Here is an 18,720-nt window from a genome sequence, read left to right as displayed (position 1 = left end):
AAGGCCTTTGACAAGGTGCCGCATATGAGGCTGCTTAAGCAGGTAAAAGTCCATGGTTATTACAAGCAAGGTACAAGCATGGATGGAAGATTGGTTCACTGTCAGCAGGCAAAGAGTGGGAAGAAAGAGGGTTGGATGCAAGTGACTAGTGATGTCCTGCAGGAGTTGGTGTTTGGACAGCTTCTTTTCACATTGTATGTCAATGATTTTGATGGAATTGGTGGCTTTATGGCCAAGTTTGTGGATGATATGAAGGTAGGTGTAGGGGCAGAGTTGAGGAAATGGGGACTCTGCAGAAGGAATTTGTCAGATTAGGAGAATGGGCAAAGAAGTGACAGATGGAATATAGTGCAGGGAAGTGTATGGTCATGCACTTTGTTAAAAGGAAGCTACAGACTATTTTCTAAATGGGAAGAAAATTTAAAAGTCAGAGGTCCAGATGAACTTGAACATCCCCCTGCTGGCCTTCCTAAAGTTTAATTTTTAGGTTGAGTCAGTGGCAAGGAATGCAAATGCAATGTTAGCCTTCATATTGAGAGGACTAGAATATAAAAACAGGGATGTAGTGCTGAGGCTTTATAATGCATTGGTCAAATCACACTTGGTGTATTGTGAGCAGTTTTGGGCCCCTTATCTAAAAAGAGATGCACTGGCATTGGATAGAATTTAGGGAGGTTCACAAGAATGATTCTAGGAATGAAAACCTTAATGTTTGAGGAGCATTTGATTACTCTAGTGCTGTTCTCGTTGGAGTTTGGAAGAATTAAGGAGGATCTCGTTGAAACATCGAATATGGAAAGGCTTAGATAGAGTGGATGTGGAAAAGATGTTTCTTATAGTAGTGGTGTCTAAGACCAGAAAACACATCCTCAGAATAAAGAGACACTCATTCAGAACAGAGATGCAGAGGAATTCCATTAGCCAGAAGGTGGTGCATCTAGAATTTATTGCTACAGATGGCTGTGCAGGCCAAGTCATTGGGTAAATATAACGCAGAGATTGATACATTCTTGATTGGTCAGGGTGTCAAAGCTTATGGGGAGAAACAAGGAGAATGAAATTGAGAAGGTTAATAAATTGGCCATGATGGAATGGCAGAGCAGACCTGATTCGTCAAATGGCCTAATTCTGTTCCTATGTGTTTCTTTTTTTCTTACGGAATCTGTGAGGAATCCAGATTTGGAGTATCGTCTTCTCTGAGCACCTCTCAGGAAATAGGGAACTTCTATGATCGCACCTGTATGTGCAGTGTTTCTGAGCTCTCTGGTACTTATAAAGACCGATGCTGTTAACTCCCTGCAGAACTGATGGAAATTCTCAGGATAATATGTACCAATCCATCCTCATACCTGCTAACTGCCTTCATCACTGTGGAAGGAAATCTCTTTCTTATGCCACTGTCAATGCTTACACTTTTTCCTCCAATTATGATGAATAATTTGTCTTTTTCCCCATACAGGTCATGTGGATTCCAAAGTCAAGAACTTGCAATGCATTGTTTACAACATGGAATACATGGACTGTTTATGGGAGAATGGAAGCAATGTTCCACGTGATATCAATTACAGACTCCATTATTGGTATGAATAGCAATGTTGACAGCCCAATAAAGTCATAAATTCCCATGAGAGCAAATTGACAAAGTATCACATAAGATGTCACAAGCATCAAAGTGGGGAACAGCTGATGAATTACTAATAATTGATACATTAAGCCATCAAGTGACATTATCTGCAGTTACCACTTCATTCTTTAAAGTTTTGTTGGGCAATATAGTAACATAGACATGTAATTAGACAAAAAGCTTTAAAAAGACCCATATCCTATTTTTAACAAGGCACTAGTAGAGCACATAGGCTTCTATTTCATCTTTTAGGTTCATAGTGGTTACAATGCATGTTGTTTAGGTTAATACCATTCACCTGATACCTTTCTATTTATTTAAATATTCAAAAGAGAAACGCTGCTTTGAAAATTATTGATTTTTGACTTAAGTTACAATTCTGCACCATCTAGCTAAAGGAGGTTTGTTTTCGTCCTAATTGTCAGGTGTGCATTTTATACCAAAATCTATATTTATGTCTAGCAGATGCAGTGGTGATTTTGTACATTTTTCTATACATAAATCTACGTTTATGTCTATAAGACGATAAGACAGAAGAGCATAATTAGGCCATTCAGCCCATTGAATCTGCTCTACCATTGCATCATGGCTGAGATCAGGATCAACTTCCGCTTTAATGTTACATGGACTTGGTCTCTACCATAGTCTGGCAGAGTAGTCCACTGATTTGATACTCTCCAGCAAAAAAAAATTCCTCCTTACCTCTGTTCTAAAGGGTTGCCACTCAATTTTGAGGCTGTGCCCTCTAGTTCTCGATACCGCCACCATAGGAAACATCCTCTCCACATCCACCCTATCTAATCCTTTTAACATTTGGTAGGTTTCAATGAGATCCACCGCATTCTTCTAAATTCCCTGTGAGTACAGGCCCAAAGCTGCCAAATGCTCCTCATATGCTAACCCCTTCATTCCTGGAATTATCCTCGTGAACCTCCTCTGGATTCTCTCCAATGACAATACATCCTTTCTGAAAAATGGTGCCCAAAACTGTTGACAATCCTCTAAGTGCGGCCTGACTAGAGTCTTATAAAGGCTCAGCATTATCTCCTTGTTTTTATATTCTAGTCCACTTGAAATAAATGCTAACATTGTATTTGCCTTCTTTACCACAGACTCAACCTGTAAATTAAATTTCTGGGAATCTTGCACGAGGACTCGTTAGTCTCTCTGCACCTTTGATGTTTGAATCTTCTCCCCATTTAGATAATAGTCTGCACTATTGTTCCTTTTACCAGAATGCATTATCATACATTTCCCAACACTGTATTCTAACTACCACATTTTTGCCCATTCTTCTAATCTGTCGAAGTCTTGCTGCAATTGCATTGCTTCCTCAGCACTACCTACTCCTCCACCTATCTTTGCATCATCCACAAACTTTGCCACAAAGCCATCAATTCCATTATCTAAATTATTGACAAACAATGTGAAAAGCAGTGGTCCTAATTCTGACCCCTGAGGAACATCACCAGTAACTGGCAGCCAACCAGAAAAGGCCTCTTTTATTCCCACTGGCTGTCTTCTGCCTGCCTATCCATGCCAACATCTTTCCTGTAATGCCATAGGACTTTACCTTATTCAGCAGCTTCATGTCTGGCAGCTTATCAAAAGCCTTCTGAAAATCCAAATAAATGACATCCTCTGCCTCTCCTTTGTCTGCTCTGCTTGTTACTTCCTCTAACAGCTTTGTTAGACAAGATTTCCCTTCTTAGAAACCATGCTCACTTTGGCTTATTTTATCATTAGTCTCCAAGTATCCCAAAACCTGATCCTTAATAATACACTTTCCCAACCACTGATGTTAGGCTAGCTGGCCTATAATTTTCTTTCTTTTGCCTCCCTCTTTTCTTGAAGATTGAAGTGACATTTGCAATTTTACATTCCTCTGTGACCAGCTAGAATCAAGTGATTCTTGAAAGGTCATGACCAAAGCAACCATCATCTCTTCATCAGCCATCTCTCAAGGCACTTGGATGTAGCCCATCTGGCCCTGATGACTTATCCTCCTTAAGACCCTTGAGTTTGCCTAGCACTTTTTCCCTTTGCAATAGCAATGGCACTCACCTACACTCACAGACCTCTGGCACACTGCTAGTGTCTTCCACAGTGAAGACAGATGCAAAGAACCCGTTAAGTTCATCTGCCATTTCTTTGTCCCCCATTACTACCTTCCAGCCTCATTTTAAAGTGGTCAAATATGAACTCTCAGCTCCCTTTTACTCTATATAACTGAAAAAGCTTTTGGTATCCTGCTTTGTATTATTGACTAGTCTTCCCTCATATTTAATCTTTTCCTTTCTTATAGCTTTATTCTAATTGCACTTTGATGGATTTTAAAAGCTTCCCCATCGTCCAACTTCCCACTCACTTTTGCTACCTTATATGCCCCTTCCTTGGCTTTTATGCAGTTCTTAACTTCTTTTGTCAGCCCCGGTTGCCTACTCCTGCCACTTGAGAATTTCTTCCTCTGTAGGAAATATCTATTCTGCGCCTTACATAGAAACATAGAAAATAGGTGCAGGAGTAGGCCATTCGGCCCTTCGAGCCTGCACCGCCATTTATTATGATCATGGCTGATCATCCAACTCAGAACCCCGCCCCAGCCTTCCCTCCATACCCCCTGACCCCCGTAGCCACAAGGGCCATATCTAACTCCCTCTTAAATATAGCCAATGAACTGGCCTCAACTGTTTCCTGTGACAGAGAATTCCACAGATTCACCACTCTCTGTGTGAAGAAGTTTTTCCTAATCTCGGTCCTAAAAGGCTTCCCCTCTATCCTCAAACTGTGGCCCCTTGTTCTGGACTTCCCCAACATCGGGAACAATCTTCCTGCATCTAGCCTGTCCAATCCCTTTAGGATCTTATACGTTTCAATCAGATCCCCCCTCAATCTTCTAAATTCCAACGAGTACAAGCCCAGTTCATCCAGTCTTTCTTCATATGAAAGCCCTGCCATCCCAGGAATCAATCTGGTGAACCTTCTTTGTACTCCCTCTATGGCAAGGATGTCTTTCCTCAGATTAGGGGACCAAAACTGCACCCAATACTCCAGGTGTGGTCTCACCAAGGCCTTGTACTACTGCAGTAGTACCTCCCTGCTCCTGCACTCGAATCCTCTCGCTATAAATGCCAGCATACCATTCGCCTTTTTCACTGCCTGCTGTACCTGCATGCCCACTTTCAATGACTGGTGTATAATGACACCCAGGTCTCGTTGCACCTTCCCTTTTCCTAATCGGCCACCATTCAGATAATAATCTGTTTTCCTATTTTTGCCACCAAAGTGGATAACTTCACATTTATCCACATTAAATTGCATCTGCCATGAATTTGCCCACTCACCCAACCTATCCAAGTCACTCTGCAACTTCTTAGCATCCTCCTCACAGCTAACACTGCCACCCAGCTTCGTGTCATCCGCAAACTTGGAGATGCTGCATTTAATTCCCTCATCCAAGTCATTAATATATATTGTAAACAACTGGGGTCCCAGCACTGAGCCTTGCGGTACCCCACTAGTCACCGCCTGCCATTCTGAAAAGGTCCCGTTTATTCCCACTCTTTGCTTCCTGTCTGCTAACCAACTCTCCACCCACACCAATACCTTACCCTCAATACCATGTGCTTTAAGTTAGCACACTAATCTCCTGTGTGGAACCTTGTCAAAAGCCTTCTGAAAATCCAAATATACCACATCCACTGGTTCTCCCCTATCCACTCTACTAGTTACATCGTCAAAAAATTCTAAGAGATTCGTCAGACATGATTTTCCTTTCACAAATCCATGCTGACTTTGTCCGATCATTTCACCGCTTTCCAAATGTGCTGTTATCACATCTTTGATAACTGACTCCAGCAGTTTCCCCACCACCGACGTTAGGCTAACCGGTCTATAATTCCCCGGTTTCTCTCTCCTTCCTTTTTTAAAAAGTGGAGTTACATTAGCCACCCTCCAATCCTCAGGAACTAGTCCAGAATCTAACGAGTTTTGAAAAATTATCACTAATGCATACACTATTTCTTGGGCTACTTCCTTAAGCACTCTGGGATGCAGACCATCTGGCCCTGGGGATTTATCTGCCTTCAATCCCTTCAATTTACCTAACACCACTTCCCTACTAACATGTATTTCGCTCAGTTCCTCCATCTCACTGGACCCTCTGTCCCCTACTATTTCTGGAAGATTATTTATATCCTCCTTAGTGAAGACAGAACCAAAGTAATAATTCAATTGGTCTGCCATGTCCTTGCTCCCCATAATCAATTCACCTGTTTCTGTCTGTAGGGGACCTACATTTGTCTTTACCAGTCTTTTCCTTTTTACATATCTATAAAAGCTTTTACAGTCAGTTTTTATGTTCCCTGCCAGTTTTCTCTCATAATCTTTTTTCCCCTTCCTAATTAAGTCCTTTGTCCTCCTCTGTTGAACTCTGAATTTCTCCCAGTCCTCAGGTGAGCCACTTTCTCTGGCTAATTTGTATGCTTCTTCTTTGGAATTGATACTATCCCTAATTTCTCTTGTCAGCCACGGGTGCACTACCTTCCTTGATTTATTCTTTTGCCAAACTGGGATGAATAATTGTTGTAGTTCATCCATGCAACCTTTAAATGCTTGCCATTGCATATCCACCGTCAATCCTTTAAGTGTCATTTGCCAGTCTATCTTAGCTAATTCACGTCTCATGCCTTCAAAGTTACCCCTCTTTAAGTTCAGAACCTTTGTTTCTGAATTAACTATGTCACTCTCCATCTTAATGAAGAATTCCACCATATTATGGTCACTCTTACCCAAGGGGCCTCTCACGACAAGATTGCTAATTAACCCTTCCTCATTGCTCAATACCCAGTCTAGAATAGCCTGCTCTCTAGTCGGTTCCTCGACATGTTGGTTCAAAAAACCATCCCGCATACATTCCAAGAAATCCTCTTCCTCAGCACCTTTACCAATTTGGTTCACCCAATCTACATGTAGATTGAAGTCACCCATTATAACTGCTGTTCCTTTATTGCACACATTTCTAATTTCCTGTTTAATACCATCTCCGACCTCACTACTACTGTTAGGTGGCCTGTACACAACTCCCACCAGTGTCTTCTGCCCCTTAGTGTTACGCAGCTCTACCCATATCGATTCCACATCTTCCCGGCTTATGTCCTTCCTTTCTATTGCGTTAATCTCTTCTTTAACCAGCAACGCTACCCCACCTCCCCTTCCTTCATGTCTATCCCTCCTGAATATTGAATATCCCTGAACGTTGAGCTCCCATCCCTGGTCACCCTGGAGCCATGTCTCTGTGATCCGAACTATATCATAATCATTAATAACAATCTGCACTTTCAATTCATCCACCTTATTACGAATGCTCCTTGCATTGACACACAAAGCCTTCAGGCGCTCTTTTACAACTCTCTTAGCCCTTAGCTCTTAGCCTTGTGAACTATTCCCAGAAATTTCAGCCATCTCTGCGCTGCCGTCATCCTCACCAGTATCCTTTCCAACCTACCTGGGCATGTTCCTCTCTGATGCTTCTGTAATTCCCTTTATTCCATTGTGGTACAGATACATGTGAATTATGCTTCTCCCTCTCAAATTGCAGTATGAGTTCAATCATATCATGATCTTGACAAATACTGCAAATGTCTAGCAAGTACAGTGGTGATTTTGTACATTTTATACCAAAATTTATATTTATATCTAACAGATACAGTGGTGATTGTGTTTTTAGCTGATGTCCTATTTGTCAATTTCAAAAATTCCATGAAGAATAAACTGTCACATTTCTGCTAAAATTACTGAGCTAAAATTTGTGAAAGAAAGACTTTACAAAATGACAATGTGGGAACAGTCCACTGTTTTCATACTAAAGAATACTTAAATCACCATTTGAAATTGTTATGGAAAAATCTGATTTGTAGGAAATGGGGTAAGTTGTTAAACATGATGTTTTTGTACTTGATTGATCGGAACTGTATTTGAATTAATTGCCCTTTCAATATTAACAGGCATCACAAGCTGGACCAAGCCATGGAATGCAAAACTTACATTAAAAGTGTAGATCATAATGTTGGCTGCCATTTTTACGAAGACAGTCTCGTCGAGTTCACTGATTTCAACATTTGCATAAATGGCACCTCAAGAACTCATCCAGTGAAGCCAGCATATTATGTATTCCAGCTTCAGGATCTTGGTAAGATTCAGTGATGCATTTAAAATGCTTTTTATTTTCTTATCACGGAAGGGGTCATTCAGTCCATTGAATCTGTGCTGGTCCACAGCATTTTCATTGCCCCACTAATGTTCTCTGAAGTCAATTCTCCCTACATTTCCATCCTTTCTTCACAGATTCTACCACTCACTATAGGGACTTTGCAGTGACCAAGTAACCTACCAACTTGCATATCATTGGGATTGGGGTGGGAGGGGAGTCCAAGCACTAGGAGGAAGCACAGATATTCACATGGAGAACATCAAAACTCCACATAGACATTCTGTGCCATTATATTCTTCTGTGGGAAGAGAGGTTGAGTGAAAATTTCTGCAAGTCAAATGTAAATTAGCTATTGAACATCGTTCCTTCATATTAGAAATAAAGACAGGTTTTTTCAGGCTAGGCTCATCCATAAAGGCTTGGGGTTTTTGTGGAAAGTCGCCTATATGGTTTCATACGTGGCTTCTCCACAGAAGGTGGAGGATAGTAGTAGATGGAGTGTTTTCTGCCTGGAGGCTGATGACCAATGGTGTTCTACAGGGAGGCGTTCTGGGATCCCTGCTCTTTGTGATTTTTATAAATGACTTAGGTGGGCAAATGGAGGGCTAAGTTAGTAAGTTTACATATGACACAAAAGTTGGTAGTATTGTGGATAGTATAGAAAATTACAATGGAATATAGACAGGATGTAGAGTTGGGTGGAGATGTGAAAAATGAAGCACAATGTGGAAAAGTGCAAAGTGATTCACTTCAGAAGGTTGAACTTGAAGAGGCAGAGTACAATGATAATAGCCAGGTTCTTAGTAGTGTGGAGGAACAGAGGGATCACAGATCCTTCAAAATTTCCATGCAATTTGATAGGGTGGTTAAGATGGTGTATAGTGCAGCTCTATAAAACTCCTTTTAGACCACACTTGGTGCTCAGTATTTTGTTCAGTTCTGGTTCCCTCATTATACACAGCATGAGGAAGCTTTAGGGAGTTTGTAGAGGAGATTTACTAAGATGCTACCTGGATTATAGAGCATGTCTTCTGAGGAAAGGTTGAGCATGCTTGGGTTTTTCTCTTTGGACTGACAGAGAATAAGAGGTGGCTTGATAGATGAGTATAAGGTTATGAGAAGCATACGTACAATGGATAGCCAGGGTCTTTTCTCCAAGGTGACAATGCCCAATACCAGAGGGTATTCATTTAAGGTGAGTGGAGGAAATATCAGAGGTAGGTTTTTTACACAGTATGTGGTGGGTGCCTGGCATGCAGGGGTAGTGGTAGAATCTAATATGAAAGGAACATACAAGAGCTCTATAATAGGCATATAGATATAAGAAAAAAAGCATGTTGGATCATGGACTATGTAGGAGGGAAGGGTTGGATTGATTTTGGAGAAGGTTTATATACAGTAGATCAGTACAACATCATGCATAAAGAGCCTGTATTATACTCTTGTTTTATTAAGAAGTATTAAAAATTTAACTGGCAGTAACTATTATTTTTGGAACTATACTCATGAAATACTTTTACACTTTCAGTTAAGCCAGCAGCTCCTTATAAAATCAACATGACTGCGTCAAAGAATGGTATCATTTATCTCCAATGGGAGCCCCCAGCTGGCAAAATCAAACCTCACTGCCTGGAATATGAAATTCATTACTCAGGAAAAGACTCTATCTGGAAAGTAGGTGGACACTTCATGTGGGCAAATAATGTCAAACTCTGTTTTCTTGCTGCTTGCTTTGCCCTAAGTTTATGTTCTAAATTGAGACCTTTTATAATAAAGTCTCACTCAATAGAGGCAGGAATCAAAGAGTAAAATAACCTTTGCCTCAATCTCCCAATTATCACAATTGTGAGTTAGAGGACTCTTCTCTCTTAATTCCTATCAAAAAATGTCTCAACCCCAGTGTACCCAAAATTGCAACCAAGGAACAGATCCATACCAGTCCTGATACCTCTCATTAGCCTCCTTTCACCTTATCATCTTCTGACTGTATATTTTTATTTCTTGCCCTCTCAATTGATTTGATCTTGGAAACTGTGTTTTATTTCTAATAAAAAATATTGCCAATGCAATACAACATTATGTGTGATGTGAAGCTTTCTGATTTGATGTCACTGCTGCTCTGTTTTTGCAAATCTACTGAACCATTTCTCAAGCTGCAACTTGTACTAAGGTAAAATTTCAATTGCTATTGTTTGCTTTAATTGTCTACTACAATGGTTCATCCTTTTTATTCCCTCCTAACGTTGTTCTTTTAGGACCATCTCTCTGCTTTAGACTGCATTTAGAGCATAGAACATTGCAGCAGGTCCTTTGGTCCATGATGTTTTGCCAACTTTATAACCTATTTAAAGATCAGCCTCACCTTTCCCTCAATTTTTCTATCATCAATGTACCTATCTAAAAGTTTCTTAAATGCCCCTAATGTATCTGCCTCTACCACTACCCCGACAGAGTAGTTCATGTACCCACTACTGATTGTGTGAATATACTGCCTCTGACATGTATGCTTTCCTCCAATCATCTTAAAACTATGTCCCCTTGTGTCCTTGTGTTAGCCATAATACAATCCTTGATATTTAATCCTTGTTTTGTATTATTGATGCTATGATACCAAACACTGCTAATTTATGGAGATGAAAATGAGTCTAAGCTCCGATTTCTGCTTTGCCACATTCTAAACGTTCTTGTCAATGTTCGACAAGGCTGGTTTAAGCATAATTCCTTCAGGGTTAAGCTGCTTGATTGTTGAGGCAAAATAATGAAAAATGGTCACCTCACTGAGTTTCTGCAAGATAAATAGAACACTAATTATAAAGCAGTCAAATAAGAAGAAAATCTGTAAGAAAAATAAATTTAATGTTATTCAGTACGTTCCAAAATTGTGCCCGTTGTCGAGTATTATCTGTAAGAGGTCTTCTGAAGAATAGCTTCATCACTAGCAGGATCTTATTGAATCTGATATTGTCTTGTAGAGTTATTTTTCTCATATTTCTTATATTTCTTATATTTCTTTTCAAAATGCCTACCCCATCTAAAAGGCTGATTGGTTCTTCCCCTCTCCTGTAGACCTCGCTGTGCACTCATTCTTTCCAAAGGCAAAGAACAGGCAAACGTTTCAATTGTAAACTCTTTGTTAAATCAGGAAAACACTATCAGCTTTTTCTGCTTCACTCATCTCTGCACAAAGTGGGTCTCAATTTTACCCCAAGTTGTAAGAATTTAAATTATTTTCACAATTTCGTTTCTAGCCGAATGTAACTCTTGAGGAAACTACCTATACGTTCCTGAACGTGAACGTTAAACCAAAGTTCTGTGTTCGTTTAAGAGCCACTGTCCACAAGTATTGTGCTGAAAAAAGCTTTTGGAGTGACTGGAGCCCTGCCCAATGCTTGCAAGGTACTGTATATCTTTGACTGACAGTGGAAAATAGATCTGAACTTGGTGTGACAACCTATGATAAGCCTGTCACAAAGCCAATACAAAAATTAATGCAAATCTTTGTAACTTTCTTTATATTTTTAAATATTTTACACTAATATGTAATGAACTAATATGTCTTAATATACACAAGACATCATTATGTTTAATTTAATGTTACTTCTGCAATATATTCTGATGTTGGGCAAAATTATCCAAAATATTGAAATCCTCAGTATAAAGTTTTAGATATTAGTTCTGCTGGGTAACTCCTCTACATCAAGTTAGACAACAGCTTGGCCAAGCAACTGCATACCGTCTGCCATGACTACCTGGAAATTCCGTTTGCCAGCCATTATAATTCTTCTCCTCTTTCCCACACCCACATGCCTGTCCTCAACCTTCTCCATGGTCAGCATAAGGTTATATGCAGACTGGAGGAAGTGCGCATCCTGATCTCTGTACTTTATTCTACACTCATCCCAGCCTTAACACCCATCACCTACACCTTTTTTCACTGGTTCCCTGCCCCACTGTTCCCTCTTCCCCTCCCAAACATCCTCACTTGTTTCCATGTACCACGTTCCTGTCCCACCAGATTCCATCAACTTTAGCCTTATGTGCCTTCCAATTATCATAACCCTATTTAAGTCACTACTTTGTTCCTCCATTTGTCTATCAACTGGATCCATTTATCCCACGCTAACTTTTGTGCCATCCAATCCCTCTAACCCTTTATACTGGCCATCTCACCTTCGTTTCAGTCCAGATGAAGGGTCTCAACTCAAAAGATCGACTGTCCATTTTCTTTCAAGGATGCTGCCTGATTGATTAGCTTTCCCCAGCATTTTATTTTTAACTGAGTCTTTGCTGTGACCAGTTGAGTGACTGTTACAACCACTAGGACACAAATTCACTCTGCTGACACTCCATGAAGACAGAAGGAAGGATAGGAGTTTCAGGCCAAAGTTTCACTGACATGAAACTGTAACTCTTGTTTCTCTCATCATTGATTCTGCCAGACATGCTGATGAACTTCAGCAAGTTTGTGTTTTTTATTTCGGATTTCCAGCATCTGCATTTTATTTTGAAGTTTTAAATAGTGTGCTTCTCCTGGTAGTGCTTGGCTACTAACAGGTGCACAATGAGAAAACAGGTCTAATGTTTAATTTGCAGCGTCAGGGGATACTAAATTTACTTCCTGTGCACAAGCTGATATATAAAATTGTTTGAAAATTAAAGATCTCTTATCTAAATTATGTTTGAAATGAAAAATAGACAGCGCTAAAATATTTTTTGTCATGATTAAGATTGGTGGGGAATGAATGTTGAAGAAAGGAGTCATTTCTGATTTCTCTGTACTAACAATGATGAAAGTTATATTGCTAATGGTAAAATTAATGGAAGTGTTCTTGTACTAAAAACTGATCTTTTGTAATTAATATAGATTTGGTAAAATGTCATTAATATCTGTTCTTGGTGAAACTCTATCAATGAAACTAAACTGATTCTTAACTTGCAGACTCTTCAGCAGACAGGGAAAATGATTCTATCAAATTTAACTTGTTGCATGAGCTGATTTTACTCACATCATTGGCATTAATCACTTTGGTTCTGCTCGTGAGTATTCTCGGCTGCTGGATCAGATGGAAGCGGTAAGCATATTATACAAAAGCAATTAAATGTATTTTATGTCATGTTTTTATGATATCAATGACCTTAATATTTCAAAATATAAAATATTCTTGATCACAATCTCACAAATGAGAGATATCATTAATTGTAATATTCACACTTAAGAGTCTCATTGCACAGCTATTTTAAATTAGATGAAATATGATTTAAGTATATATTTTTTGCTGTAACATAAAAAAGTTCTAAAAAGTTACTGGGAGCTGATTATCAAAGCATTGTAGTTTGATTCCAGTAATGACTGAACATGTTTTAGCACTAAACTTAAATTCAAGTGAGGAATATCTCATCTCCTTAGCATGTCTTTCCCTACCCCTCTCACTCTCTACCTTGTTCACTTGACCCTCCCCATTGATCTCCCCCTTGGCACATCTTTGCAAGTGGGGCAAGTGCTACACCTGCTACTTCACCTCCTTCTTCACTACTATTTGGAGCCCAGGCAGTCCATCCAGGTGAGACAAGTCTGTCAGGGTCATCTACTATAACTACCGTTCCTGGTGTGGCCTTTCCTGCATCAGTGAGATCCAATGTAGATTGGGTGACCATTTCATTGAGCATCTTCACTCCACTGTAACAAAAGGCAAAATTTCCTGCTGGCCATCCATTTCGATTTGACTTCCTTTCCGTTTCCTATATATCAGATCATTACGGACATGATGAATGCACACTCAGGTGGGAGGAGCAACACTCCATTTTCTGCCTGGGTAGCCTCCACCCTAATGGCAAGAACATCAATTTCACCCCTCCCACTTCTTTCTTCTTCCAATCACCATTCTGTCTTCCCTCTTACTCTTTCTTTTCTCTTCATCTGCCCATCTTCTCCATCTGGTGCCCCTCCTCTTTCTTTCTCCCATGGCACACTGTCCTCTCCTGTCAGAGTCCTCTCACTTCAGCCCTTTCCTTCTTACATCTATCACCTGCCAACTTCTCTTTCAATATTTTTATTGATATTATATAAATTGCATGAATACAAATACAAAATTCATAAGGATACAAGTAAATAATATGAATTACATTACATTTAAATCACAGTAATATGATCCCATATTACATTACATTTAAATCCCATATTCCAAATCAATCATGTAGAAAAAAAAGATTGAATTATGAAATAAAATAAAATAATTGTATTTTATTAACAAAAATCTACCCCCACTACCAAAATGAGTTGGTTGGTTAAAAAAAAAAGAAGAGAAAAGAAAAATACCTTACCATATGATATTATAATAATAATGGCTCAGATCCATACTATACTAACAGTTCAAAGATTATGAAAATAAGTCAGAAAGGGTCCCCATAACATTAGAAAATCATGTTTAGAATCAAAAATCGAACACTGAATCTTCTCTAGATCAAGGCACAACACAACGTCAGATAGCCATTGAGCATGAGTGGGCGGGGCGCCCTCCTTCCACTTGAGCAAGATCACCCTCCTGGTCATTAGAGACATAAAGGCCAATACCCGCAAATTAGATGGCTTCAATTTTGTAGCACTATCCTCAACAATGCCAAACATGGCAGTCAAAGGATTGGGTTTAAAACTGACATTGAAAAGTACAGAAAAAGTTTGAAGTACATCTTTCCAAAATTTTTCAAGGCTTGGACATGTCCAAAACATATGAATTAGTGTGGCCACTCCATTAGTACATCTATCACAGTAAGGGAAAATATCTGCATAGAAACGAGAGAGCTTGTTTTTAGACATATGAACTCTATGTACCACTTTGAATTGCAATAAAGAATGACGAGCACATAATGATGAAGAATTAATCAATTTTAAAATAATCTTCCAGATCTCTTCAGATATGAAAATCTGTAAATCCTTTTCCCAATCTCCTTTAATTTTATCTAAAGGGGCCTTTCTCAGTCCCAACCGTAGACCATAAATGTAAGATATTGAATTGTTATCAGAGGGTTTCAGCTTAAAAATTGTATCTATTATATTCTTATCTGGACTTGTAAGAAATGTATGTAATCAAGATCTTAAAAAATCTCTAATCTGTAAGTATCGAAAAAAGTGAGTATTGGAAAGGTTAAATTTTTTTGAGAGTTGCACAAATGAAGAGAGATTCCCTCCATCAAACAAATCCTGAAATCATTTAATACCCAATCTATCCCATTCTTTAAAAGGTAAGTCAATTAAAGATGGATTAAAAAAAAACAATTAGAAAAGATGGGACGCGAGAGGGAGAATCTCAGTAAAACAAAATATTTTCTAAACTGTGACCAAATCCTCAAAGTATGTTTGACCACCACATTGTCAGTTAGTTTATTTAAAGATAAAGGAAGCGAGGATCCAAGTAAAGAACCAGCTTCTTACTTCATCCTCCCTCCCTGACCCACCCACCTTTCCCTCACCTGATTTCACCTATTACCTACCAGTTTGCATTCTTCTCCTCCTTCCACCACCTTAGTCTGACCTTCTTCCCCCTTTCTTTCCAGTCCCGATGAAGAGTCTCAGAGAAAAATGTGGACTCTTTATTCCTCCCCATAAGCGCTGCATGATCTACTGGATTGCTTTAACATTTTGTGTGTGTTCCTCCAGATTTCCAGCATCTGCAGAATCTTTTGCGTTTATGATATCTCATTTCACTTTAAAGTCAAGTAGTCATTAAACTGATGAATATTCTCCTCATGATTAAGTTTTTGTTTCTTCAGATCCTTTGCAAAGGAAAAGTTCAATGTGTTACTTACTGAAGAAACCAAGAGCATCAAAGAAAGAAAATGCATCGACTGCTGAAATATTGCTCACACTTTTAAGAGTATTACTGATCATTTAAAGTTCTCATTAATTGCATTTTAAATGAATACAATTTAAGAATTTCCATACAGAATGGGTTTTTATGTATTCAGTCTTTAAAAGTTCTGTTGTTCCTTAGATGATTGTAGATTTAACAGCTGCATTTTGCAAGAGCCAGGGTAATTTTATAGTGAAGCAACAGTGTAGCAGTTATTTTCAAATTGTGCAACTCTCAAGACATTTCTTGTGAATGAGTGGGTACTTCATTGCGCTTTGGAAAGCAAGCTGAACTATTACATTGTGAGGATATTATAAAAGAAGATTTGGAATTAAGCAATATATCTTAGGACCACAGTATGTTCCAAGTGTAACATGGCTGAAGAGATATTCTTGAAGTGTGATTTTCCTATCAACGTAAATTCAGATGCATATAAAACTTACAGAGGTGTTTGAGAGTTATAGAGCTCAGAAATAGGCCCTTTGATACACCATGTTCTTGTTGGCCATTCAGTACATGTCTATACTAATCCCATTTTTCAGTACTCATCCCAAACCCTCTATATCAAGTGCTCATCTAAATGCTTCTTAAATATTGTGAACAACGCTCTGACAGTGAGTTCCAGATTTCAATTACTTTCTCAGTGAAAAGATATTCTTTCTCAAATCTTTTCTAAATCTTGTATCCCTTACCTTATATGTGTGCCCTCCAGTCTTAGCCACACCTGCTAAGGTGACAAATTCTCCACTATGTCTTTGCCCCTTATAAACATATATTTGGGGGCCTGTGATACACCCCCAGCAAACAGATCACCCTTCCTTTGTCCCTAAGGTCCATCTCTGTGGGCTCATTTGAAGAACCCTTCAGATATTCCCTCTCTGTATTTCAGAAATGAATGCCTTGTTTAATTCTACAGTATCATTTCCCTTTTTATACTCTTTTTCTCACCCTCAAACATTTATTGAAAATGATTCTATACCTGGAAAGTTGAGCTTCCATCTTTCAGCCAAATTGCCATGATTGAAACAGTAACACATTCCTATTTATTAATTCCTTACCTCAGTTTCTTTGATCCTTGTGTCATTACAGTTACGAACCATGAAAACTTAGTTTACTTTGAAGAGTTTTCATTTTTTCTCTCACTGAATAATGGACATTTTCCAGTTCAGATATGATCTGCCTGCCTTGTATGTCTCATCTTTTCCGAAACTTTAACCATGACCTTGAAATCAAAAGCCCTGTGGTACAATCTTTTCAGCTACACGTTCGTTTAACTTTTCCTACAATCTTTATATTCAATAGCACTTGAAGTAATCCAAAGATTAGATGTCGTACTCTCTAATCTGCTCCCTGTACTCGCAATACTGGACTTCAGCCCCCATTTTACTCATGTTGTTCCAACTCAGATGAAATACAACTTGTGACTGTATATTCTGCCTTAGAACATTTCTGTGATCTTGGTGCCAGGGGGCATCAAAACAACCTGGGTTGTGTCCCATAAGTGTTTGTCTTTTCCCTCAATATTGAGCACCCTGTCATTATTGTCCTAGGACTCTGCTCTTTTTCCTTTTTTAAAAAAATTAGAGTCATACACAATACTGGGAACGTCTCCATCAACAGGAAGCTGTTCTACATTTCAGGATGGAAGCGCAATCATTGTTTTTTTCTGAATTATGAAAATTAATGTTCAGTCCTGATCTTTTGGATGTATTGTACAAAGTCTGCTTGGAAGAAATGTTTTTAAATAGCAATATTTTATGTTACTGATAAGTTAGGTGCGTTTGCAAGGAGCAGTGGTCTCATAAGACACAACTAAATGAATTGGAAAACTGGTTGACAGAAATACATGCTGTAGTACTGTATTATTTATGTGTATAAAGTATTATGCTGTTCAATATTATCAAAAAATTAGATAGCATTTTATAGAATACATTTCATGATTCAAGAAGCTCAAGTGCAGTTTTTGTGGCTATTTTTGTAATATATTTTAAAGAAGAAGTTAATCTTCTAGAATTAAAAGGCATCCAGGACTACAGAGAGAGTGAGAGAATATGGTATTGAGATAAATGATCAGCCATGACTGTATTGACTGATGGAGCAGGCTCAAAGGCTAAACGGGCCTTTTCCTATTCCTATCTTCTATGTTCTAGTACCGTAAATACAAACGTTTTAAGCTAAAGAGAAGATATTAGTTCCTGTTTCCGTTTAACACCATTGAAAATGGTCTTTAATTCAGTATGTATACACAATATGCTTACATATTTAACCCTAGTATTTAGCAGTACTATAGTGAGATATCAGCACTAAACATTTTAGTTGTTTGGCTTTTGAATGTGCATTGTTAGCAAGCAAAACTGCCACGAGAATTGCTGGTTCTTGAGAAATCAGTGTGGTCTTTTCACTCTTTCGTTAATTGGGTTATAAAACTGCACTAATACTTGTGTTATAAAAATCTTAAGTGAATAAAACTGAAACAGTTTGAGTCAATGCACATGAAGTAAATGTTCTGATATTAAATATAGAAGACAATATGAGCACAGCAAGCTTTTGTAAACAATGAAATGAATGGACAGTATTTTTTTATTTGATTAGGACATTTTGCTCTTTAGTTAATACCTTGGGATTGAACTGAATGACCAGAATGAGCCTATTAATCAACATTACATATAAAACATTCAGAAATGAAATGCTGTCATTAAAACGTATTTCAATATATTAGTTAATTGTAATAAATAAAAGATTATCCTGCACAATAATGTCATATATTTGTAAAACTTCCTTTGTAGTTTGTGTTATTTGGATGCAGAAGATCAAAAATAAAATTTTCACTGTAAAAATTTACTTTTCAATTACATAAGTGAGAATAAAGAGCATCATTGTAATTAAAAAAGCAAAAACTACAGATGGTATACATCTGTAATAAGAACAGAAAGTGTTGGAATTATTCGACAAGTCAGACAAGATCTGTGGAAAAGGAAACAAAGTTATTATCCCAGTGACATAAGTACTGTCAAAGCTTGTTCTTTATAGTGTTCTGC

At 38.4% G+C, this 18,720-nt stretch overlaps 1 protein-coding gene across 2 annotated transcripts in view; it reads left to right on the top strand.

Moving 5' to 3' along the window:
• Nucleotides 1–18,505, top strand: part of LOC140204539 (interleukin-13 receptor subunit alpha-2-like) — a 49,479-nt gene extending 30,974 nt beyond the window's left edge. For both annotated transcript variants that reach the window (XM_072271250.1, XM_072271249.1), the window contains exons 5-10: nucleotides 1,460–1,580; nucleotides 7,630–7,814; nucleotides 9,364–9,509; nucleotides 11,084–11,231; nucleotides 12,775–12,907; nucleotides 15,603–18,505. In XM_072271250.1, the coding sequence (XP_072127351.1) occupies nucleotides 1,460–1,580; nucleotides 7,630–7,814; nucleotides 9,364–9,509; nucleotides 11,084–11,231; nucleotides 12,775–12,907; nucleotides 15,603–15,684 (815 nt within the window). In that variant the 3' untranslated portion in view covers nucleotides 15,685–18,505. The remainder of the gene's footprint in view (nucleotides 1–1,459; nucleotides 1,581–7,629; nucleotides 7,815–9,363; nucleotides 9,510–11,083; nucleotides 11,232–12,774; nucleotides 12,908–15,602) is intronic.
• The last annotated feature ends 215 nt before the right edge of the window (nucleotides 18,506–18,720 follow it).

This window comes from Mobula birostris, chromosome 10 (genome assembly GCF_030028105.1).
Source record: "Mobula birostris isolate sMobBir1 chromosome 10, sMobBir1.hap1, whole genome shotgun sequence".
Taxonomy (NCBI): domain Eukaryota; kingdom Metazoa; phylum Chordata; class Chondrichthyes; order Myliobatiformes; family Myliobatidae; genus Mobula; species Mobula birostris.
The sequence above is the reverse complement of the archived record's forward strand: the minus strand, read 5'-3'. Positions and strand labels throughout refer to the sequence as shown.